The sequence below is a fragment of the Hippopotamus amphibius genome, chromosome 2 (assembly GCF_030028045.1).
Source record: "Hippopotamus amphibius kiboko isolate mHipAmp2 chromosome 2, mHipAmp2.hap2, whole genome shotgun sequence".
NCBI lineage: Eukaryota > Metazoa > Chordata > Mammalia > Artiodactyla > Hippopotamidae > Hippopotamus > Hippopotamus amphibius.
The window spans coordinates 35,279,968-35,304,370 of NC_080187.1; the positions used below are offsets into that span (position 1 = coordinate 35,279,968).

The following is a 24,403-nucleotide window of genomic DNA, read 5'->3' on the forward strand; positions in this document are numbered from 1 at the left end:
TCTGACAATGCCTAAATTTAGCACCATCATTTTGAATTATACTTTATATATTTTCTCTAATGTCATAATACAAGTTTCTTAGAAAAATTTAAACAAAATCCCAATAGCCCAAACACCATTAATGTTTTATTTTGATTAAGTCATTATTCTATGCACATCACTATGTACAGATTTCACAAAATCTCCCCCTGCCAAATGGTTACCTAGTTGTCCCAGTAGACTTTTCACGTTTTACTGATTTTTTTGTTTTAGTTATCGTAGTTTTCAAGATGTTTTAATATGGGCTAAAGCAAGTCCCTCTCATCACTTTTTGTCTTATCTATTTGTTGATGATAAACTTATAGTTTAATTTGGAGAGAACATCCAACTTTATAATACACCAAGTCTTCCTATGCAGAAACCTCTCTAAAGTGAAAGCAGGGAATGTTTAAGGGAGAATATACCTGGGTTCTGGGAACAACTGATAGGCTGGACAGGCCAAATAAATATATTGCTTTATAAGTACCCCATTAGATTTAAGTGAATTATGTTTATACTTTAACCTGGCCCATACACAGTTCCATTCAAGAAATATTTAATTCCCTTACCATCATCGTCATCCTGGTTAGGATTTGGTACATCTTTCAGAATGCTGAAGATTTCATCATTGGTTGCTTTACTTTTAAAGGCAACAGCTAAACAGAGGGCAACCGAATGTCCAGGAAGAGCGTCTAAGTACAGAATGGGGGAGGGGGGAGAGTGGATCAGGTTTTAAGACTATTCTTGCAAATAGTTAAATAATAGAAACTTTAAAAAAAAATTCTTTTCTTTTAAAATAGAGTACTCTTGGACTTCCTAGGTGGCACAGTGGTTAAGAATCTGCCTGCCAATGCAGGGGACACAGGTTCGATCCCTGCCCCAGGAAGATCCCACATGCCAGGGAGCAACTAAGCCTGTGCGCCACGACTATTGAGCCTGTGCTCTAGAGCCTGCGAGCCACAACTATTGAGCCCATGTGCCACAACCACTGAAGCCCACATGCTTAGAGCCTGTGCTCTGCAACAAGAGAAGCCACCACAATGAGGAGCCTGCATACCACAATGAAGAGTAGCCCCCACTCACTGCAACTAGAGAAAGCGTGTGTGCAGCAACAAAGACCCAACACAGCCAATAATAAATAAAATTTAAAAAAATAGAGTACTCTTTATCCTAAGGTAAGTATTTATTCTGTATAAATATAACCACATGTGAAAGTTTCATTTAATAGGTCAATGGTTTTTCACCTAAAATAAGGCATAAGAGGTCATTCTCACCTTGATACTTAAGAACATGGAGCTAACTGACATTCAGAGTATGAAGGGTACTGATTCTTCTCAGGGAAGAAGGGTGAGGGGACACAGCTGCACCTGTCTTTTGACAGTTCTCAAGTCCCTAGGCCTTTGTAAGCTAAAAAGCTGAGAATCAATGTATTTCTTTCTCATTTTGGTCAGTGTATGCTTCCTCCTCCTTTTCTCTCAGACAGTAGAGATTAAGTTTGGGTTTGAACAAGGTGAAGGCTGCCAACTTAAGACAGATTTTTTGCTTTACTCTTTTGCCGAGTCCACCAACTGGAATCTATAGTTGCGGCATGCAGACTGCTTAGTTGTTGCATCCGAACTCTTAGATGCGGCATGTGGGATCTAGTTCCCCAGTCAAGGATCAAACCTGAGACCCCTGCATTGGGAGCACAGAGTCTTACCCACTGGACCACCAGGGCACACACTTGAATCTACATAAGCCAGATGCTTATGTGCTGTGTTTGTGAGTCCACATGTTTACTGTTGGTTAATATCTGTCAAGTCCTTACTGTATAAAATTTGTACTAGTAAATACTGTACAGCATCACCAGAGCCACTGGAAATCTACTTTTAATGTAAGGTAGACAAAGAGGTAACAAAAAGGCAATTCTGACATAGAATGAGTTACTAAGCACTTGGAATGAATAAAGTCAATTACAATAGGTCACATGTGCTGTGTGCTTTTCTTGAAAGTGGGAGAGAAAAGAAGTGAAGAAAAAAAGAATCCCCCGCCACTGAGGAGTCTACATTCTAGGTGGGAAACCAAGACGTTCACATAAGAAGTAGCCAGAGAGCAACACAAAACTGGCTTGCTATAGGTTAAAAAAATATTTATAAGACTGGAGCTTGGGCTAGACCCTGGAAAGAGAACAGGAATGAGAGAACAGAAAGGGCTTAACAGACTGGGATAACAGCACAAACAAAGGCAAAATCAAGAATGAGAGCAATGGAAAAAATAAAAAGAGGAAGTGGGCCTGGCTGGAGTGGAGGTTCATTTGAGAAGAACTGACAAATCATAAAGTAGGAACAACTGTTTGTTAGGAGGGCCTTAAATGTTAGGCTAAGTTATTTCTATGGGAAAAAAGAAAGCTCAGTGTTTAACAGAAGTCTGAACTCTTTGATATCAAAGACTGTATCTTATGGTTCTCTGAGCCAGTACAAAGCAGAAATCAAAACTTGGCACTTTGTAAGTACCACAATCAAGCTTTGCTTTTTCAGGAAAACACAGTGGTCAAGAGTGGGGCTACTCAGTATTTGAGTCTGGGCTTTACCACTCAGAAGCAATCTCACTCTGGCTTTACCTCTTTGAAGCCATTTCCTCATTGTAAAATTGATACAATAAACATACCTATTTCTCAGAGTTGTTTTAAGGATTAAGTGACATAGTAACATAGGAAATGTACTTAGCATTGGGACCAACTGTGAGTTTATTTCAAGGAAAATAGGTATAGTCTGCAGTGCAGGTGGAGAACCAGGGGTGCAATTTGAGAAGGCAAGGGAGAGGAGTGAGTTGCAAGATGCAAAGAGCTGCTAAGCAATGGAAGTGGGAGGCTCACGGAGGAGCCATGTTCAGTGCCATGTGAAAAGACTAACTTGGAAACTCCACACCTAACGCTCTACCAGTGCTCACCAATGTATAGCCTTACCTTCATTAAGCACAAAGCACAAAATGGCATATTATATAGTCCCCTTGATTTATAATGCAATCTTAGAAATGATGTGACCAAAAAGTAAGAAGAGCATGTTTAAGAATTTACTTCTAGAGGCATACTGCTGGTCAAAATACAGTCTGTGTGCACCTATGTTCCCACAGCTGAACTGCTATCAGATGGTAATCAGTTCAAGTAACCTCCATTGCCACGACACACATACTTTCATTTTAGTAAATTCTGGCTATAAATTCATCTTGCTATACTTAGTAACATTTAAAATAATGTCATGGATATAACATTATAAACATTAAAAGAAAAAAGTTACAAGCCAGTAGTAACTAAGTAAATCACAATAAACCTTTAAAATGATGGCGGCAAATAAAATAGAGGTTAGTGAGGAATCACCTTTCAAACAGGAAATATAAACCCAAGAAGAGAAAAAGTTCACTTTCTACACAGATAACTGACTTAAGAGAATACTTGCATTTAGTACTCTTTAAAAACAGAGGATTTATTTTATTACTTACTGCTACTTTCATCTCCATACTTGTAAATGCAGGTTGGGTTGGCAGGACATAGAGCTGAGAAGGTAGGAGGGACAATATCTAATATACGCTGATGGTAAGACAACCTACAATATAAATAAGAACCTCAGAAAATATCACCAGTTCCATTCTTCGGTAACGTCCAACTTACCCAGAAGGTCACAATCTCCAACACCCTGGACTCAGCCAACTGACAACCAAGAAGTGTCTAGGCCAGCACACCAGAATTCAGCCCTTCTTCAAAACTTACTGCTTTGCGTTAAGATATGGGTCAGTGGGTCCACAAGCCCGGTGGCCAAGGATGTGGGGTGGTAATGGTGGGGTGGGATGAGGTAGAGGAAACAGTTTGTATGGTTGGGAGACGGGTTATATTATAGCAAATAAATACTTATTGAGGCTAATGGGAGTCAAGTTTCTTAATGCCTGTAAAGGTATTTAGAAATCATGGCAAAGGGCAAGGCTAGAAAAAAAATGAGATGTTGGATTGGAATTGGAGGGATACACACACCTAGGTGGACATAAAAATAGTTACAGATGTGTATGTGTGCGCGTGCATAAATATTTTCACTACTCTTATCCATTCAGAGGGCCGAGAACCAATGACACCCCAATAGCAACAGGCACATCAAGTGTCCAGACCTTGGTTCCTAAATACCATGCTCTTCTAAAAGAAATTCTGGCTCCTTGAATAAATAGATGATTCCAGGGAAGGGGCAAGGAAATGCAAGATGAGCGCTGGAACATCTTGTGCCAGAAATAAGGAAATGCTCAATGAATGGAGGGGGACATTAAAGAAGAGAAAAAAAAGGACACAGGAGCCACAAGGGACTCCCAATGGACAAATCAGGGACAATTTGAGCGTCAAAATAATGACGGTAATTGTAACTCACTGAATGAAATGGTCCCTACTGATATATAAACACAGGAATTAATAAATAAATGGGTGAAAAGGGAAAGTTCTTTCTTACAGTAGAATGCCAACTAATAAATGTAGAAGGAATAATGGAAAAAGAGAATCATCACTTGGCAATCCACCATAGTGGTGGCAAATAAAAATACAAGTTGTCAGTGGAGGTCTGATGAAGAACAGGATATGAGTGTAACCTCAGAATACTTCCCACAAAACATTAATCAACTACAAAAGGAAAAATGGCGAATTTAAGGTAAAGAAGCCTGACATGGCCATGTAATCAAGGTTAACACCTCTAATGGTGGGACAATGCAAGACCTGAGTCGTGAGAACGCATCAAGGAAACACAGCAAAGAAAGGTCTACATTCTTTAAAACTGACAAGGACGTGAAAGATAAAGAATAGCTGTTCAAGACTGAAGAATCTGAAGAAAATGACAATTAAATGCTACACACGTTCTATCCAAGAATCCTGGACCAGAAAGCAAAAAGACATTGTTGGGATGGCTGGCAAAAATTCAGCAGCATCTGTGGATCGTATAGTGGTATTAGTGGTATATAGTGTCAGAGCTCATTCCCTGATATGGAGGGCTGTATGCTGGTCAGGTAGGAGAGCGTTTTTGTTTGGGGGAAATATACAACCAACCATTAAAGGACGGTTGGACATCATAGCTGCAGCTTGTTTTCAAAGAGTTCAGAAAAAGACCGATATAAAGAGTAGATATATACAGAGAGGGGGAAAAGGACTACATATTAGAACAAATGTAGTAAAATGTTAACTAGGGGATCTAGATGAACATGACAGAGTTCTATTTTGGCGACTTTCCTAAAATTTCAAATTATTTCAAAGTATATTTGACAAAAAGAAAATTGGCTTAATTCACACAGAATCCAGATGGCATGGTTGTGTAAGTTTTTCAGCCTAAAACTTGATTAAAAACTGAAAGAGAGGGAGGTACTTGGATTTTAAAAATGATATTCTGGACATACATCACAAATGCAGAGAAGGCAAAAATCCCCCCACAGAAATTAGAAGACCTAAGCTAAGGAGAAAACACAAAGAACTTACCTCATACACTTTTCTAGAACTTCTCTTACAAACTTTGGTTTGGGACTTTCTGGATCTTGCGTAAGACAATCTGACCTAATGATGAAATATAGTTTTATAAGTTCTTACACATGATCTGCACCTATACCTAACCTGTACTTAGCTACAAATAGTCCCCTTCTACCTAATTCTTTCATTTATATATGTATCAATAAATATTTTAAAAAAAGCAAATCTTTCAGACCGTGAAGAAGATTGCTTTTATATTACAGTTTTAAATATTACCCTTTAAAAAAAATGGTAGACTGTAGAGAAAAGAAAGATATATACGTAACACTACTTACCAATCTTCCCAGCTCCAACGAAACTGGAAGTTACTTAGATGATGGGAAAACCAATTAATAAACCTATAAGAGAAGTGGGGTGGGGAGGACAGAAAAGGATGAATGGTTGCAATTTATAATAGGAACTTACATAATCCTTCAGACAAATAAAAATCCTATTTCCCCCCTACCTACAGCTGTATTTTATCCTGCCACTTATCCTTTTCTGTGCAAATCCTCTAACTCACCTTCTACTTCAAAAAATAACAGTCCCCCATCTCAATCCTAACAGTGCTATCCTTTTTAAGTGAATAATAGATATGATTCAAGTGCCTGTTTTATACCAAGTACCTTATATGTTTATGTAACTTAAGTCTTACAATATCTTCTGAGGAATGTATTATTTTCCCTGTTTAAATCATAATAAAACAGAGGTGTGAGGTGCAAAAAAAATAAAAATAAAAACATTTTATAAATGGAAGAGCCAAAGTACAGTCTCTCATCATCACACTGCACCCTTTTTACCACAAACAACAAAATATACCATCAAAGCCTCCCTTTCTCTTAAAAACACATCTGATCTAACTAGAAAGGGATCACCTTAGTAGACTGTATAATGCTGTAAAATTTGTAAGAGCCTAACAAATATTTGCTGAATGGATGGCATAACTGGGATGCCCAGCGCAACTGGCGGCTTATGAATTAGACTGGGAAAAAAACTCAGCAGACCCCTTCCTAAAGCACATCCCTCATGTGTTTATAATTTCAGTCATTAAAATTACTCAAGATAAGAGGTCAATGACACAGGATAGCTGTAACTGATAATTTTCAAATATTGCACTTGAACAATGGACATAACCGATTATGGAAAACGTTCAATATCTGTCCTGATCTACTTTGGGAAACTGATGGAAGAGAGAACACCAGGTAATAAAGGTATTACACAGACTTCACCCAAAAGAAGACAGTGGGCATGCAACTACCACAGCTATAAAAATCCAACATGGCCTTTTGTATAAACTGAGTCTTGAAGCTGTAGTTATACAGAAGCTAATTATTTTAGAAGCAGATACTATCTATAAACAAAAATACATATATAATATATAAACATAATAAATGTACAGTACTGGACTCTGCTTCTACGTATGGGTCGGCATAAAGCCTATTTAAAAGCTCACCTACCCAATTACAGAGGGAAAAGTGTAACCATACCAAAGCACCAAACAACGAATGAAATTAAAGAAAATCTCAATATGGGCATCATTTCATACTGAAAAATAAACTAGAAAGCATAATGTTATAACAAGTATGAGTTTTATTATATAAACTATTATTTGCGGGAGGCAAGAAAGAAAAACCAACTTGGAAATTCTTATTAAAAAGGCAAATGTTTTTCTGATCAAATTCTTTTATAAAGTACAGGGAGTAGAAGCTAACAGTACAGAAATAAGGCAATTACTATACCTGTCTACGCATGTAGTATTCATTGTGTCCAAACGCATGTATAACATTTCAGTTGCCTGTGCAAGCTGTGAATTTCAGGATAAGGAAAACTATACTCTCTTTGAAAATAAGCTGTGATAGAAAAAATAACATTTCCTAGAAGTCTATATAATGACTAATAATGCTGAGTTCTTTTCAAGTAATTGATCTTTGAGGTATCAATGATGTACAATACATTTAATCTGTACACACCCATGAAATCGAAATAATGAACATTTACATCACCTCCAAAAATTCCCCATGCTCTTTTGTAATTTATTCTCCCTATTTCCCCTCATCTATGCCCCCAAGCAAATATTGGTCTGTTGTCACTACAGTATTTTGCATTTTCTAGGATTCTGTACAAATGGTATCATATAGTAAGAATTCATATTTGTTTGGCATCTTTTATTCAACATAATTATTTTGCAATTCATTCATATTGCTGCCTGCTTTGAAAATTTGTCCTTTTTTTATTACTGGGTAGTATTCCACTATATAGCTGTAACAAAATTTGCTTATCCATTCATGTATTGATGGGTATTTGGATTATTTCCAGTTTTGGGTTATTACAAATAAAGTTATGAACATTAATTCTCTTGGATAAATACTCAAGAGTAGAATGGCTGGATTGTAAGGTACACATAATGTTTACCTTTCAAAGAAATGCCAAACTGTTTTCATGAAGTGATTTAAACCCAGAAGCAGAAATGTTTAATAATCTCTTAAGGCCGGGCCAAAGAGAGCACGTTTAAAAACAAGGGAAAGGGGGGCTTCCCTGGTGGTGCAGTGGTTAAGAATCCTCCTACCAATGCAGGGGGACACGGGTTCCATCCCTGGGCCAGGAAGATCCCACATGCCGCGGAGCAACTAAGTCTGTGCGCCACAACTACTGAGCCTGCACTCTAGAGCCCAAGAGCCACAACTACTGAAGCCCATGCACCTAGAGCCCGTGCTCTGCAACAAGAGAAGCCACCACAATGAGAAGCCCACACAGCGCAACAAAGAGTAGCCCCGCCTCACCGCAACTAGAGAAAGCCCATGTGCAGCAACGAAGACCCAACACAGCCAAAATTAACTAACTAAATAAATAATAAATAAAATAAATCCTAAAACTAAAATAGAGTTACCATATGACCCAGCAATTCCACTGCTGGGCATATACCCAGAGAACACCAGAATTCAAAAAGACACACACACTCCAATGTTCACTGCAGCACTATTTACAATAGCCAGGACATGGAAGCAACCTAAATGTCCATCAACAGATGAATGGATAAAAAAGATGTGGTACATATATACAATGGAATATTACTCAGCTGTAAAAAGCAATGAAACTGGGACATTTGTAGAGACATGGATGGACCTAGAGACTGCCATACAGAGTGAAGTGAGTCAGAAAGAGAAAAACAAATATCGTATATTAACACATATATGCAGACTATAGAAAAATGGACAAATCAACCAGTTTGCAAGGCGGAAATAGAGACACAGATGTAGAGAACAAACATATGGACACCAAGTGGGGAAAGTGGGGAGGGTTGGGTGGGGGATGAACTGGGAGATTGGGACACCAAATTGTACACTCTAAATATATGCAGTTTATTGTATGTTAACTGTATCTCAATAAAAGTTCTAAAAAAAAAAAAAAATCTTAAAAAAAAAACCCCAAAAACAAAAACAAGGGAAAGGATACAACTTGGGGTAGAGAGCCAGGCTGAAGTTTACACAGTTCAATGAGAAGTGTTGTATACATCACATCAATGTGAGGGGGTGCTGGAAGTTGAAACAGCTCTGCAAAGATCACCTACAAAGGAATCACAAGTCAGAACTCAATTCAACAGCTATCTATGCACTTCTACTATTAGAAAGACCTCAATGTTTTAAACTCTAACTCTATGGTATTCATAATAAAGAAAATTACTTTTTAACCTTTAAAATTATGCTCTTTAAAACACAAAGATCTATAATTGAATACTACAATGAAGATTTTTTTAATCTCTATAACTCAATCAAATAAGAATGTGCAAAAATTAATGCTTACTTGATACTTCCAGAGTACTGTCCAATTAAATTTCAACTTTGGAAGTATCAGAGTTAATTCAGGAAGGCACAGTTTACTGTGGACTCACAGATCCATCAGAGGTTCATTCCTATAAGAAGCACAAGCCCTTTGCAGACTCTGAGAGTGGGAACAGAAGATAGTTAACTCATTCTACACTGTTTCTATCTTTTTGGTAATCCAAGACTTCTTTGCCATGCTCTTGTTCACAAACTTGTTTCCATCCTCCTTATATAATTTGTGGACCACCTACCTAGACTTCTAAAGCCTGGTCTGCATTCCATCTCACTCCCATCTCCCACACTTTTGTATGAATTTCTACACATTCTGCAGATTTAAAAATATGACTTATGTTTTGCATTTCAATGGCCATGTCAGTGAGTCAAGTTCATAGCCTAAGCATACTCTCAAGTTTTGTAAAGACAGAACAGATGCAGTACTTCTAAGGAAGCACACAGGTATAGTGTGACTAAAAAGTGAAACAAATGATACATCATAATTATGCTCACTTACAGTCTGTCAAGTGAAAACACTGTTCTTTGGAAGTAAATCTCTACAAGGTGTTCAACTACGCTACTAATATCATCCTTCTGTATGACTTCATATGGAATCAAAAGCATTATCTATTCTTTCCACTTCCAAAACAACTGGCTCTTTTGATTTCTAAGAATAAATAAGGATTTGTACTTATGCCTACCCTGTGATACAGGAAATAATATACTAGTCAAGTGTATGCTAGTAATAAGACGCCAGATAAACACAGTTAAAGATGGGTTATCTGCCTGAAGAATATATTTTAAAGTATTTAAGCCTCTTATACATCTGTTAAGTGAACAATGTATTGACAGAGTTAGACATAACTTACATTATCCATGATAACTATCCATGAATGAAGATACACTATCAATATATAAATAAATTATAGGCAACTCAAAGTTGCATTTGTATACTGGGCTTAATCTCCTCTTTTCTCTTTCCTAACATGCCTAACAGAGTTCCAAAACCAAAAGCAATTTCCTCTCCACTATTAATTTTCAGTACCTGACAAGTAGCAAGAACAACAAAAAGGCCAAGAGCAGATTACACTTTACAGTCAACAGAAAGATTCTGAAACTTAGAAACAAGCTCTATTTGAAATGCATACCTCAACTATGTGGTAGTTCAAGGGGATCTTGTTCTTCCCGGGATAACTCACTAGCTGTGCAGCACTATAAAAAGTGTAATTTAAGTCTAATGAGTATACACAGATATATGAAAAAACAAATAAGCAGTGTGCATAGATATAAAGGAAATCTTTTCTGAAATGTTCTAGGTTTCAGTTACTTCACTTAACTATAGCACAAATTATTTTGTCTACCACAAGGAAACTCTTTAATGCATCCAAAACTCCTTGAAAGATCAAAAGAAGTGTAAGTAATAATTCTAAGGAAGTATATCAGATCTACTAACTTAAAATGTTTTATAAGGTAGACCATTCCCAAAATACTATCTTCCTATCTATCTAAAGATCTAAACCATAACTTTCCAAAGTTCTAGAAAATATTAAAAATATACCTTTCCAAAGCTTGATGTCTAACTGCTAGGAAACAGAGCAAGACCATTAGTACTCATTTATTCCCACAACATTCATACCCAAAATAGCTTGCCATTCAAGTTAATTTGTCCAGAGCATATGGCAAATATCCACACAAAAGAGCACGCTTAAGTATATGCATATTACTATAATAGCACCAGAGAAGTACTATTTGAGGGTGAAGTGCCTCCAGAAAGCAAATCAAGTGTTTCAGAGATCGGTCTTAGCGAGACAGGGCATCAGGAAGAGAGGAAGATTTTCTTATTCTTAACATAAATTTGGCTTCTGCTATATCATCAAGATTGCTACTTTTTCTCCACTCTAGTAAAAGTACCATGAAAAGCATCTTACCAAGTCTTCCTTTCCTTCCAGTGGGACTTAATGATACAGTGAAGATTCTCTTCTATTACAAATCTTTCCACTGAATGACTCCCTGGCATTACAGGACCCTGGAAAGAAAAGCAAATGTGTATATTATAGACCTAGACAAAATATTATTTTTCATTTATTCAACAAACATATGAGAGTTATTATGTTCCAAACACCGTATTGGATGCTGGGGATAAAAATTCGCAAGTGTGAAAGCTCTGTATTTCAGCAAATTTTATTATTGTGTTCACTTATATCTACAACAGAATTAGAACGTCAGCTATCGTTTTTCTTCTACTATATCTAACACTGTACTATCCTTGCCCACCTCAAGTCTTAAATGAAGCAAACTAAATAATTTTTGTATATTATTAGTCCTATATAGTTTGATTTATTTTTTTAAACCATGGGACTGAATTACTTCCATAATCCAGGGAGAGAGGGAAAATTTTATTTTAAACACTTATGTAGACATAAAAAAAAAAAATCCTGTACGCACTGAAAGATATCCACACTGTGTTGTTTTAAAAAAGGTTATAGAACATTATCTTCATGATATTGTTTAATTAAAAAAATATGCATAGCAAACAGGTTCAATGAGTTTATTATTTACTTATTATTTATTTATTATTATTTATTTTCTACTTAATGGTAACTTTTACTTTAATCTACTTTATCATTTCTAATCTAAAAAACAAACATTTTTTGAAAGGCCAGGACAAAAATATCAAATCCTCTTCAAACAGATATTATGTATATTTATGTTCTTCTGGCAAAGGATGATGGGCACATTACAGAGGCAACACCAATTAAGTACAGATAGTACAGGAGAAGCAAATTTTGAGGTCCCATTCTAATGTTTCCCTTGCACAAATAAATACCTAATCACAAAGATTCTAAGTCTTATGTGTAAATCAGACTTTCAGTTATATATATATGTGTGTGTGTGTATACACACCTAATCAGGCCATTACATAAATATATGGAATATTGCAAGTGGGTAGCAAGTTGATAATTCTGTATATATAACCGTTATTCAACACCTTTTTACTCTGAGATATAGTATACATACGCCAAAATTTCACTGGTCATAAGTAACTTTCCATAGAACAGAAGAGAGAAGACAGGGAAAGAAAACTCAGATTTGACCTTAGGTGGTTAACACTAGTTCTTATGCCCGTGGTTTTCAACTGGGGGCAATTTTGCCCCTAAGGGGGACATCTGGCAATTTCTGGAGACATTTTTGGTTGTCACAACTGATATGCTACTGGCAACTAGAAGGTAGGGGCCAGGGATGCTGCTAAGCATCCTACAATTCATAGGACAGCCCCAAACAAAGGATTATCCAGCCCAAAACATCAACTGTGCTGAGGCTGAGAAACTCTGCTCTACACTGACTGGAATGTACTAAGCAATAGGCATGGTACTTTAGCCAGGCGAGTTTCTATTCAGAACCAATCCAGTGATCACTGTGCTTGCTGCTTGGGTATTAAAAGTTAAGATAGTCATTCAAATGCAAAGGTATAAACCTAACTAAAGCACAGTTAAACAGTAAATTTTTATACCAAATGTTAATATCAAAATTATACATTTTCTTAATTGCTAAAGTGTAACTGCTATCGACAACTTGACCTCATAATAAAAAATATACACATTGAAGAACTATAAAGTCAGCTTGTACTAATCTTTGGGATTTTTTTTCTTTAAGCTCTTTATTGGAATATAATTGCTTTATACTCTTGTACCAGTTTTTGAACTACACCAAAGTCAATCAACTGTATTTATACACATACCCCTATATCCCCTCCCTCCCATGACTCCCCCGGACCCTCCTCGTCCTGGCCCTCTAAGGCATCATCCATCATCGAGTTGATCTCCCTTTGTTATACAGCAACTTCCCACAGTTGGTAGTATATATATGTCTATGCTACTCTCTCACTTCATCTCAGCTTCCCCTTCACCGCCCCCCCCCGCTCCCCCCGCCGTCAACCTCATGTCCTCCAGTCCATTCTCTGCATCCTTATTCTTGTCTTGTCACTGGGTTCATCAGTACCATTTTTTTTTTTTTAGATTCTGTATATATGAGTTAGCATACAATATTTGTTTTTCTCTTTCTGGCTTACTTCACTCTGTATGACAGACTCTAGGTCTATCCACCTCATTACATATAGCTCCATCTCATCCCTTTTTATAGCTGAGTAATATTCCATTGTATATATATGCCACATCTTCTGTATCCATTCATTTATTGATGGGCATTGAGGTTGCTTCCATGTCCTGGCTATTGTAAATAGTGCTGCAATGAACATTATGGTACATGTTTCTTTTTGGATTATGGTTTTCTCTGGGTATATGCCCAGGAGTGGGATTACTGGATGATATGGTAGTTCTATTTGTAGTTTTTTAAGGAACCTCCAAATTGTTTTCCATAGTGGCTGGACCAACTTACATTCCCACCAACAGTGCAGAAGAGTTCCCTTTTCTCCACACCCTCTCCAACATTTGCTGTTTCTAGATTTTGTGATGATGGCCATTCTGATCGGTGTGAGGTGATACCTCATTGTGGCTTTGACTTGCATTTCTCTGATGATTAGTGATGTTGAGCATCTTTTCATGTGTTTGTTGGCCATCTGTATGTCTTCTTTGGAGAAATGTCTATTTAGATCTTCTGTCCATTTGTGGATTGGGTTATTTGCTTTTTTGGTATTAAGCTGCATGAGCTGCTTGTATATTTTGGAGATTAATCCTTTGTCCGTTGCTTCGTTGGCAAGTATTTTCTCCCATTCTGAGGGTTGCCTTCTTGCTTATGGTTTCTTTCATTGTGCAAAAGCTCTTAAGTGTCATTAGGTCCCATTTGTTTATTCTTGATTTTATTTCCATGATTCTAGGAGGTGGGTCAAAAAGGATCTTGCTCTGATGTATGTCATAGAGTGTTCTGCCTATGTTTTCCTCTAGGAGTTTTATAGTATCTAGCCTTACATGTAGGTCTTTAATCCATTTTGAGTTTATTTTTGTGTATGGTGTTAGGAAGTGTTCTAATTTCATTCTTTTACCTGTAGCTGTCCAATTTTCCCAACACCACTTATTGAAGAGGCTGTCTTTTTTCCATTGTATATTCATGCCTCCTTTGTCAAAGATAAGGTGCCCACATGAGCTTGGGTTTACCTCTGAGTTCTCTATTCTGTTCCATTGATCTTCCTTTCTATTTTTGTGCCAGTACCATACTGTCTTGATTACTGTGGCCTCATAGTATAGTTTGAAGTCAGGAAGCCTAATTCCACCAACTCCATCTTTCCTTCTCAAGATTGCTTTGGCTATTCAGGGTCTTTTGCATTTCCATAAGGAATCGTAAGATTTCTTGTTCTAGTTCTGTGAAAAATGCCATTGGTAATTTGATCGGGATTGCATTGAATCTGTAAATTGCTTTGGGTAGTACAGTCATTTTCACAATGTTGATTCTTCCAATCCAAGAACATGGTATGTCCCTCCATCTGTTTGTGTCATCTTTGATTTCTTTCATCAGTGTCTTAAAGTTTTCTGCATACAGATCTTTCGCCTCCTTAGGCAGGTTTACTCCTAGGTATTTTATTCTTTTTGTTGAAATGGTAAGTGGGAGAGTTTCCTTCATTTCTCTTTCTGCTCTTTCGTTGCTAGTGTATAGGAATGCAAGAGATTTGTGCGCATTAATTTTGTATCCTGCTATTTTAATAAATTCATCAATTAGTGCTAGCAGTTTTCTGGTAGAGTCTTTAGGGTTTTCTATGTATAATATCATGTCATCTGCAAAGAGTGACAATTTTACTTCTTCTTTTCCAATTTGGATTCCTTTTATTTCATTTTCTTCTCTGATTGCTGTGGCTAAAACTTCTGTAACTATGTTGAATAATAATGGTGAGAGTGGACAGCCTTGTCTTGTTCCTGTTCTTAGAGGGAATTCTTTCAGTTTTTCACCATTTAGAACGATGTTGGCTTTTGGTTTCTCATGTATAGCTTTTATTATGTTGAGGTAATTTCCTTCTGTGCCCATTTTCTGGAGAGTTTGAGGATTTTTAAATTAAAAACATTTTACTGAGCACTCATCACGTATCACATACTGTTCTATGCACTTTATGTGTGTTAATAATTTAATCCTCATTACAACTTTATGAGATATATATATTATTATTCCATTAGGAAACTTAAGGTAGAAAGGTAAAATAACGCATTCAAGATCACACAGCTGGGATATCACTAAACCATGATTAAAACCCAAACCAATCTGACTCTAGAACCTACACTCTTCAATTGTACACTGTGCTGTTTACACAGGCTAAATATGATTTCTTGCATGAGGTGATACCATTCACTGAATTAAACTGTTAACTTCACTGCCATTTACCCTCAGATAATAAACAACTCAAAATTAAAATGTCTCATAGGCATAATTCAAACACGATTAAACCACAAGTACAACACAACAGATGCCCTTTGAAAGGAACTTGTGTTGGTCATGTATGTACCTCCGGATCATCTGTGTAATCAAACATTCTGAAGATGACCCTTGGCATCGGGTACACCGAATCTTCAGTGTGAGGAGGTGGTGTGAAAGGAGGCAGATTGTGCTGCAGTGCTTCACACAGGATGCTGTCAAAGGCAAGATAAGGTCTTAGGATGTGCCGCTCCTGCCAGCGATCCTTTTTCAATTTCTGAATCTGGGCCCAGAGGCAATCTAAATACTAAAGACAGATTAATTTTTAACAATTAATAGATAATTGGAGGCTAGATGAAATAACATTTGACTAGACAAAGCCAAAAATCGACCACCTTCTAAAATACAGGATACAAAAGCAAGCTTACAATTAAATACAGTACAATGGAATAGTGCCAAGTTTCTGTTTTTGTTTTAATTACTTTATAAAATCTGTCTGGGGCTTTACCTCTTATTTCTTCAAACTGGGCATTTAAATAAAAAATACATCAACTCTATGATATCTGGAATCCCACAGAATAGGGAATGTTTCAGTGACATTCTAACATTTATTAAAAATCCACCATATGCCTATGGCTATGAGGAGCTGAACCCCTAATATGAAATGTGAAAACCCAGCTAAGATAAACAAATTGGATGACTTGAACATGTCACAAAAAATCTACCCTGACTGTGCTTGTATCACCAGAGACCGAAATCAATTTACCTCTTCTTGTGGATGTGGTTTCTCTGCAGTCCACACTTGTAACATGGGCACATGAGTCTTTTGGCGTCTTCTAAAAGTAAGAATGAAAACCTACATTTAGGTTTTTAAAACATGAAAAGATCTTCAGTTGCTTTCATAATTAATAAAAATGCAAATTAATGGAGTGAAACATTTTAACCTATTAGATGGGCAGATATCAGAATCTTTGATAGTGTACTGTATTGCCAAAATGTTGGCAAATACACAGTTTCAAAAACATCTCTGGCAGAGAGCTAACTGATATAATAATCTCTTTAAATGAGATTTGGATGAGTATAATCTCCTTGGAAGGCAATTTAACTAAATCCATCAAAATTAAAATTAAGACATTTCAACCCAGCATGCCATTTCTAAGAATTCACATCCCCCACAAACATATTTGTACATGTACACAAAGACATATGGGACTTCCCTGGTGGTGCAGTGATTAAGAATTCACCTGCCAATGCAGGGGACATGGGTTTGATTCCTGATCCGGGAAGAGCCCACATGCTGCAGAGCAACTAAGCCCATGTGCCACAACTACTGAGGCCATGTGCCACAACTACTGAAGCCCATGTGCCTGGAGCCTGTGCTCTGCAACAAGAGAAGCCTCTGCAATGAGAAGCCCATGCACCACAACCAAGAGTAGCCCTACTCTCAGAAACTAGAGAAAGCCCATGCACGGCAATGAAGACCCAATACAACCAATAAATAAATTTAAAAAAATAAACAAAACAAAACCCAAAGACATATGTACAAGGATATTCACAGAAACATTGTTTAAAATAGCCAAAGTCTTGCAATAGCCTCAATGGCTAGCAACAGGAGACTAGTTAAAGAAACTACAGTACATTAAAAGAGTGGAATACCATACAGCTGTTAAGAAGAATGAGGTAGCACTAAACAGCTTATGCAACATATCCAAACCATATTAAGAGGGAAAAAAAGCAAGTGTGTAGAGAAGAACAGTGTGTATACTGGACTATCATTTGTATAAAAAGAGGGAAGGACATATTCAAATGTTAGAATATTCATATTCTTTTACTTTCATTCTTTTGCAAACATCTGTATGTTATTAAACAGTAAAACTTTTGAAAAATATAAAACATCTAAAAAATCATTTAAAACTTAGTGTAATGAGAAAGCAGACTTTTATCTTTAGACTTTCTTTAGCCTTTTTGTAACTAAGTAGATATTAACAACATCTGAAGAAGTACCTATTAATACAAAATGAAACACAACAAAATTCTTTTGAAAAAGCTTAAGGGGACACAAAACCATTACCATGCTGCTGTGCCCTTACTTAAGATAGCTTTCAGTGTTGGCAAAGATTCGGTCCATCTCTGCATCTTTCTTTTCATACAACTCCTTTCCAACCCAGGGCAAAGATGATAGAAATGCATACACATACCAATCCCGCCGCACCTAAGGAATTTTTTTAAAAGGTACATTTAAAATAGGTGCTAGTGAATTTTCATATTATACTTATTTCTGAATGAAATCTTATGGACACAGTTTAATAGGGCTTAACAAAGACATCTGGCTCATTCAGAGCATTTTTAGATATATTAGCTTTACACTTACTAGACAGAATCATTTAACATACAGATGTCATGAGAACCCACCATTATACCAGTTGACTTAACTTTTAGATATTAAGAATTTATAATGTGATAATCTACTATTAATCTTCTGTTTTCTATTACTAAAGGGTTACTAGTGAAAAAGTCCTGGTACTATATGGATGAGATTCAGCACAAGGGGGTTTTTTTACCTGAGGCACATCTTCTTCCTGAGTTACACTTACAAAATTTTCAAACATAGCAACCATTGATGGGGCAGCAATGACGTGACAATTCACAAGATCAGATAAAAAACGGACCTGTTGGGAAAAACAATTTCTATTAAATCTAAATGTCCTTTATAATAATTATAAAACAGGCAATTCTGTAATGTTTGAAACCACAAGTCTGAAAAACTACAGCTCAAGGACCAAATCTAACCCATTGCCTGTTTTTTTTAAGCGGCCTGCAAACTAAGAATGGTTTTTAAATATTTATATGCTTGAAAAAAACCCAAAAGGATATTTTGATTCATAAAAATTATATGAAATTAAATCTCAGTGTCCACAAATCAACTTTTACACAGCCATGCTCATTTGCTCACATGTTGTCTGTGGCTGCTTTTGTGCTATAACAGCAGAGCTGAGTAGTTGTGACAGAGACTGAAGGACAGGAATCTGCATTTATAGCTTTACATTTATACTGGACTAAGAATCTAAACTGTAATAGTCTAGCTACTACAACCAATAATCTTCTTTTCTGTTTGGCTATGAAAAAATTTTCACTGGACCACAGAAATGGAAATTTATGAACAGATATTTATTGGGTGTCCTTTGTGTGCCACTGCTGAGCACTATTAAAGTCTCTGTCATATGGAAACTCACAGACTAGTGGGATAAGCACAATCTCAATCCAAATGGATAACTCCTACACTAAAACATAAATAAAAAGTGCTCTAGAAACAGGGACAAAGGGAGTAGGGGAAACATCATAAAGAAGGTAACAGTCGGGCTAGGCCATAAAGGACGAGTAAAGCAGTCCTCAAGTGGAGAGCAAGGAAAGTCTTCTAGGCAGAAGGTTAAAAACAAGGTGTGCTCAGGGACCCTCAAGTAATTCAGATATAGCTGGAGGGTATATGGGAGGCAAAAAGAAACAGATTGGGGCAACCATGAAGGATTAGACTTAATGGAATCTGAAATTAATCTTATAGCCTGATGGGTCTCCAAACTCTTTTGATTGTGTACTCAGTAGAAAAGAATTTGATCACATACCTCTAACACATATATACTTATTTATAACATACACTGGCCCACTGTCAATCTATGTGTTATGTACATTAATAAGGCTTCATTCCATTTCCACTTAAGATAAATAAGAGTTCTAATATTTACTTCCTGCATCATCTTGAGCACCAGGTTTGAAGACCATCCACTGTAGACAATGGGAAGGAACTGAGGTTTTTAACAGGTAACCAACATGAACAGAGCCTAGTTACAGAAGACCACTCTGGTGCCACTGTAGAAGGTAAAGTGAAAGAGAATTTGGATACAAAAAGACCTGTTAAGAGACTGTTTAGGAACTTCCCTGGTGGCGCAATGGTTAAGAATCTGCTTGCCGATGCAGGGGACACGAGTTCAATCCCTGGTCTGGGAAGATCTCACATTCCACAGAGCAACTAAGCCTGTACACCACAACTACTGAGCCCACGTGCCGCAACTACTGAAGCGGTGCTCTCTAGGACCCGTGCTCTCCAACAAGAGAAGCCACCGCAATAAGAAGCCAGTGTACCACAACAAAGAGTAGCCCCCACACGCTGCAACTAGAGAAAGCCCGCACGCAGCAATGAAGACCCAACGCAGCCAATAGATAAAAAAATTAAAAAAAAAAAAAAAAGAGGCTGTTAAGACACAAAGAGAAAGGCATGAACTGCACTAGAGGCTCTGAAGACAAAGAAGGGACAGGTTGGAGAGAAATTTAGGAGGTAGAACAGACACGGCTTGGGGTCTGCTTAGAGTATGAAGGGGCAAAGGGAAGACAAAAATTAACGCTCAGGTTTCTAGACGGGCTATCCAGTAAATAGCGGCCACTTGTGTGGGTTAGGTTGAGGGCACAGGTATGAATAATGTATTAATTTAGTAACTTCCAGGTAAGATACCTTAGGGCTATCCAGGCAGTATTTGGAAGAAAGGTCTGGGGCTCAGGAGAAAGGTTGAAGCAGGAGATACAGATTACAGCTGGTCGGGGGAAGGGTCATCAAAATAAAGGTAGTTTATGAAGCTATGAGAAGATGAGAATGCTTCAGGAGAGAATGTTTGAAAAAAAAGTGAAGTGAGGACAAAACCCTGGGAAACACAAAAATTTAAGGGACAAAGTAAGGTTACCCAGTAAAAGCAGACTGGGTAATAGAAGGTAGGAGGCAGCAGGAGGTCCTGAAAGAAGTGGTGCTACAGAAACCAAGAGATAAGTAGCGTAAAGCATCACATGTTATAAGGAGGTCATCTAGGATTTAGAGTTAAAAGAAGCCACTGGACTTGGTAATGAGCTCTGTATCTTTAATAAGAATGGTTTCAAAAGAGCAGCTGTTGTGGTGAGTGAGGAACTGTTTTCAAGAGAAAAGATAAATTATTTGGTTGTAGCTCACCTCTCCCTTCCATCCCAACACTAAGTCATAACATACCAAAACCCCCCCAAAAGCCAAAAAACTTACCAAATATACAGCTTCATTATAATTGTTTGCTTTCAATGATTCTTTAAGTTGACGAATCATGGCTTCTACAAATTCTCCACCAAAGTTGTAATTCCTGGCATTTAGTAGTCCAACTAATGTTGTATAAATTGTCAGCTTCTCAGGTAACAGACGTGCACTGATTTAAGAACCCAGTACAACAAGAAGATCCCAAAACAACAGCATTAAGTTGCTGAATTTTATACTATATAAATTTTTAAATCATTTTATTAACTTTAGAAAAGCATTACATTTAGCTATGTTTTTAAAACTACTTCAGAAAAGGCATAAATATTGAGAAGAGTTGCAGACATGGCTCCCTCAATTTTTTCATATTAATTCTAGTTAGTTAATCCAAGAGTTAAGAAAGTAAAACAATCTACTTGTGAAGTCATCAGAATAACACTAGACCAGTTTTTCTTCCAGTGTGCTTAGTGGAATCGAATACAAGGTCTACAGAAAATGGTTTCCATGGTAAAATATCTGGGAATTGCTGAGTCAAACAAGTTTCTTTAATGCAGAATCATTAAGGGGGAAATAGAGCAATCAACATTTCTCAACTTAGCTGATCAAATGTCATGGGATCAGCATTCCACTTTGAGAAACATTATTCCAGTTGCTTAGAAAAAATTCAAAACTAAAACCAGTTCCTATCAGTTAAATTGTTGAATTCTTTTTTTTTTAATCGTTGAATTCTTAACATGGTACTCTGATATAATAAGATTCTTTACTTTCAGTTTGCTTACTCAAGTGTGTTAATTTTCATTAAAGTTATTTGAAAAGTAGAGAAGAGGATTTCAGTAATAAATCTTTGGAAAAAACCAAATGTTGATCCCTAATTTAGGCAGCCTTTAGAAATTAGCTCAAAAAGCAAAGCAAACGAGAACTCATGATCATTCAGATTCTCTTATACTTTTTGCATTTTCCCAAGGTTCCTAGCAAAGTGTGTCAGGGACAATTTAGGTTTTTTAAAAAGTACTTGCATTGATAGTAATCATTCCCTCTCAACCCTCTCCTGCTTCTGTCATGGCTTCCATCAGAGCTTAAGCATAAATCTACTCCATTCTAATAAATGCTTTCAGAAGGAATCTATGGATAACTACAGCCAAATAATTTTTCTTAGTATTAGTTTCTTAGTCTAAGGACCCGTCTTCCTGAATAATAACTAGATTTCTTTAAAAAAAATTGTACTTGAAATTACTTGTACTTTATGAGATGTTAAAGTAAAATCCACTGATAGTTTCAATTTGTGTGTACATTTTTAAATTTCAAAATTGAGCTGTAAGCAATTTAAAAAACCTATTATTTTAAAATAACTGAAATGACCAATTTAAGTCACCTTCATAATGAAGACTCCTTTTATTCAGAAGTCACAGATACTTCTTTGCACAGCATGCAGTTTAGAATAATCAATGTCTACCTGAGTGATGAGGATGTCTGGATTGCTAATTCCACTGTTGGGAGAGACTGTTTCATGATTTCACGTGAGACTTTTCCCACTCTAATGTCCTTACAAATTAAATGCTGATATTCATTCTAGTTAACCTAACTCAGAGAAAGATTATGCCTATTATATCATAGCTTCAAAAGCATCTTTAGCTTTCTAAGAAGGGCTATTACTCGAGTGACTGGTTCTCAAATTTGTTTGATGCTACTGATTAAAAATATAAACTCTATTATGTATAAGTTTAATTGTACACGCTTAAAAGAAAATCACTGAATGTGAAGCTGTCTACTTTCTCACTTAAAAGTAGTCAACTCAAATGATTCTAAGGATCCAAGAAACAAAGACGATACTCAATTTTCATCCTGCTTATCTCTAAGAGTTCGCCAAAGGGCCAAAGGTCATTTCATTTGACAAATTCCCCAAAGAATGAAAGCAGATTACATAAGGAACATAAACACATCTCTTGAACATTCCCAAGCATTTAAGAGTAGATAATACATTATCACCTGGATTCATAAATCTTTTGTATACATACACTGTACAAAGAAGCCTTAAGATCTTGCTCTTGTAGTTAGGAAGATCAGCTTCCAAAACACCAGCCAAGCCTTCTAGGTTGCTCTCCAAAGAGCAGGCACTCTGTAGAGGACAGCGTATTAAATATCCATCAAGTACTCAGCAATTAGTGCATTAAAATTTTCTATGTGATGATAAAAAAGTTGTACATAAGGCACACTGACAGTTTAGTATAAATAAATTCAGGCTGTTATTATTCTTTAGAAAACCATGAAAAGAGAACAAATAAAATTTAAAAAGCAACCTAAGATAGCAGAACAAGTATTAGAAATGGTTCACTCACTATATGACTGGGTGAATTACCTCAAGTACCCAGAACTTACTTGGTCTTCAATTTTAATTGAGCGGAGTATTCTCTAAGGTCTCTTCTAAGACTCATATTCTATGAAAATTACTACAATATTTAACTCTCTGCATTCCAAGGCTTTTAATACACATTTACTTTGGGATATAGACATATGCCAATACAAATTTGCCCACAATTTAGATCGTCAAGTTTTCACATGCAGAAATTAATCAAGCACAGTCAACTACAACCCTAAGCCCATCACAGTCTGTGCCTATTTTGATCTTACCTTTTCTCCTACTTTGCATATTAAAGATTCCAAATGATCTTCAGTTTCATTTGCATCAGATGTCTTTCTCCTTTTATGAGGCTGTCCCCCTGTTTCAACAATGTAAAAAAGTGAACATTACATGATGAATCTATTATCAAAAACTTTAACTTCTTTAATGCTATAATCTCTTTTCCACCAGAAGCCCTACTATTTACACACAGTAGAAGTGCTTAACTGACCCTCCACTTCTCAGACAAGGCTAGATCAACCAAGTCTCCATACCCAGGGGCACCATAATAAATCCATACTTATGTGAAATTTTGTGAGAATAATACCCCCACGGAGCTATGCAATGCAGCAGCCCTGTCGGTTTCTGTGGATAGCTAGCAAAGGTACCTATAACATGCTAACCACTGGCAATTAGAAGACTCCCTGTAACACTCATGTATAGCTATTCCCATTCTTTAAACTTGACTTGTTTATTCATCCTTAGTGGCTTGTTCCTATAACCTGTCAGTGCCAGCAGTACTAATTATTTTAATAATGAAAATTATGTAAATTGATGAAATATGGGTGTGAAAACCAAGTTGAATGCTCTGGAAAGACTTGATTAGGAATAAAAATGCTTTTAAAAAAGAGGAAAACTTCAAAAGATGGGAAGGGGAGCATAAAACATTAGGATTCCTCACTAGTTTTACAAATGTCTGAGCTCTTAACTCTTCAATTAATAGTTTTGGTTCTATAGACCTTGAAGCACTAGTCTAGTTTATCCCAAATAATGAGAATTACAATCAGCAGACATACTCAAAGAAAAGTCCTGAGCACTACATCAAATAAGTAGTGGGGAAAAGGTATATGTCTTATGGTTCCCTGCTTTAACCAGCTCTTGATTCCATACTTTACTAATCCTAATATGTTTACTAATCCTAATCACTCAGAGTTGCACAAACAAAACTACCATTCTGAAATCATTACCAATCTTTTTTTTTTAATAAATGTATTTATTTATTTATTGGCTGCATTGGGTCTTTGTTGCTGCACACAGGCTTTCTCTAGTTGCAGTGA

The 24,403-nt window shown here is 36.6% G+C and overlaps 1 protein-coding gene across 4 annotated transcripts in view; it reads right to left on the bottom strand.

Moving 5' to 3' along the window:
* NCBP1 (nuclear cap binding protein subunit 1) overlaps window positions 1–24,403 on the bottom strand; it is a 38,360-nt gene that overhangs the window by 7,844 nt on the left and 6,113 nt on the right. The window contains exons 2-16 of one of the 4 annotated variants that reach the window (XM_057720152.1): window positions 23,357–23,445; window positions 22,744–22,844; window positions 20,744–20,900; window positions 18,249–18,356; window positions 17,778–17,899; window positions 16,454–16,523; window positions 15,779–15,994; window positions 11,262–11,359; window positions 10,482–10,545; window positions 8,972–9,082; window positions 7,258–7,322; window positions 5,815–5,877; window positions 5,492–5,566; window positions 3,496–3,599; window positions 588–710 (exon numbers count right to left, since the gene is read on the bottom strand). In XM_057720152.1, coding sequence (XP_057576135.1) covers window positions 588–710; window positions 3,496–3,599; window positions 5,492–5,566; window positions 5,815–5,877; window positions 7,258–7,322; window positions 8,972–9,082; window positions 10,482–10,545; window positions 11,262–11,359; window positions 15,779–15,994; window positions 16,454–16,523; window positions 17,778–17,899; window positions 18,249–18,356; window positions 20,744–20,900; window positions 22,744–22,844; window positions 23,357–23,445 — 1,566 coding nt within the window. Of the gene's footprint in view, window positions 1–587; window positions 711–3,495; window positions 3,600–5,491; window positions 5,567–5,814; window positions 5,878–7,257; window positions 7,323–8,971; window positions 9,083–10,481; window positions 10,546–11,261; window positions 11,360–15,778; window positions 15,995–16,453; window positions 16,524–17,777; window positions 17,900–18,248; window positions 18,357–20,743; window positions 20,901–22,714; window positions 22,845–23,356; window positions 23,446–24,403 lie in introns of those variants that run through there. The other 3 variants (XM_057720153.1, XM_057720154.1, XM_057720155.1) reach the window with 3 other exon arrangements.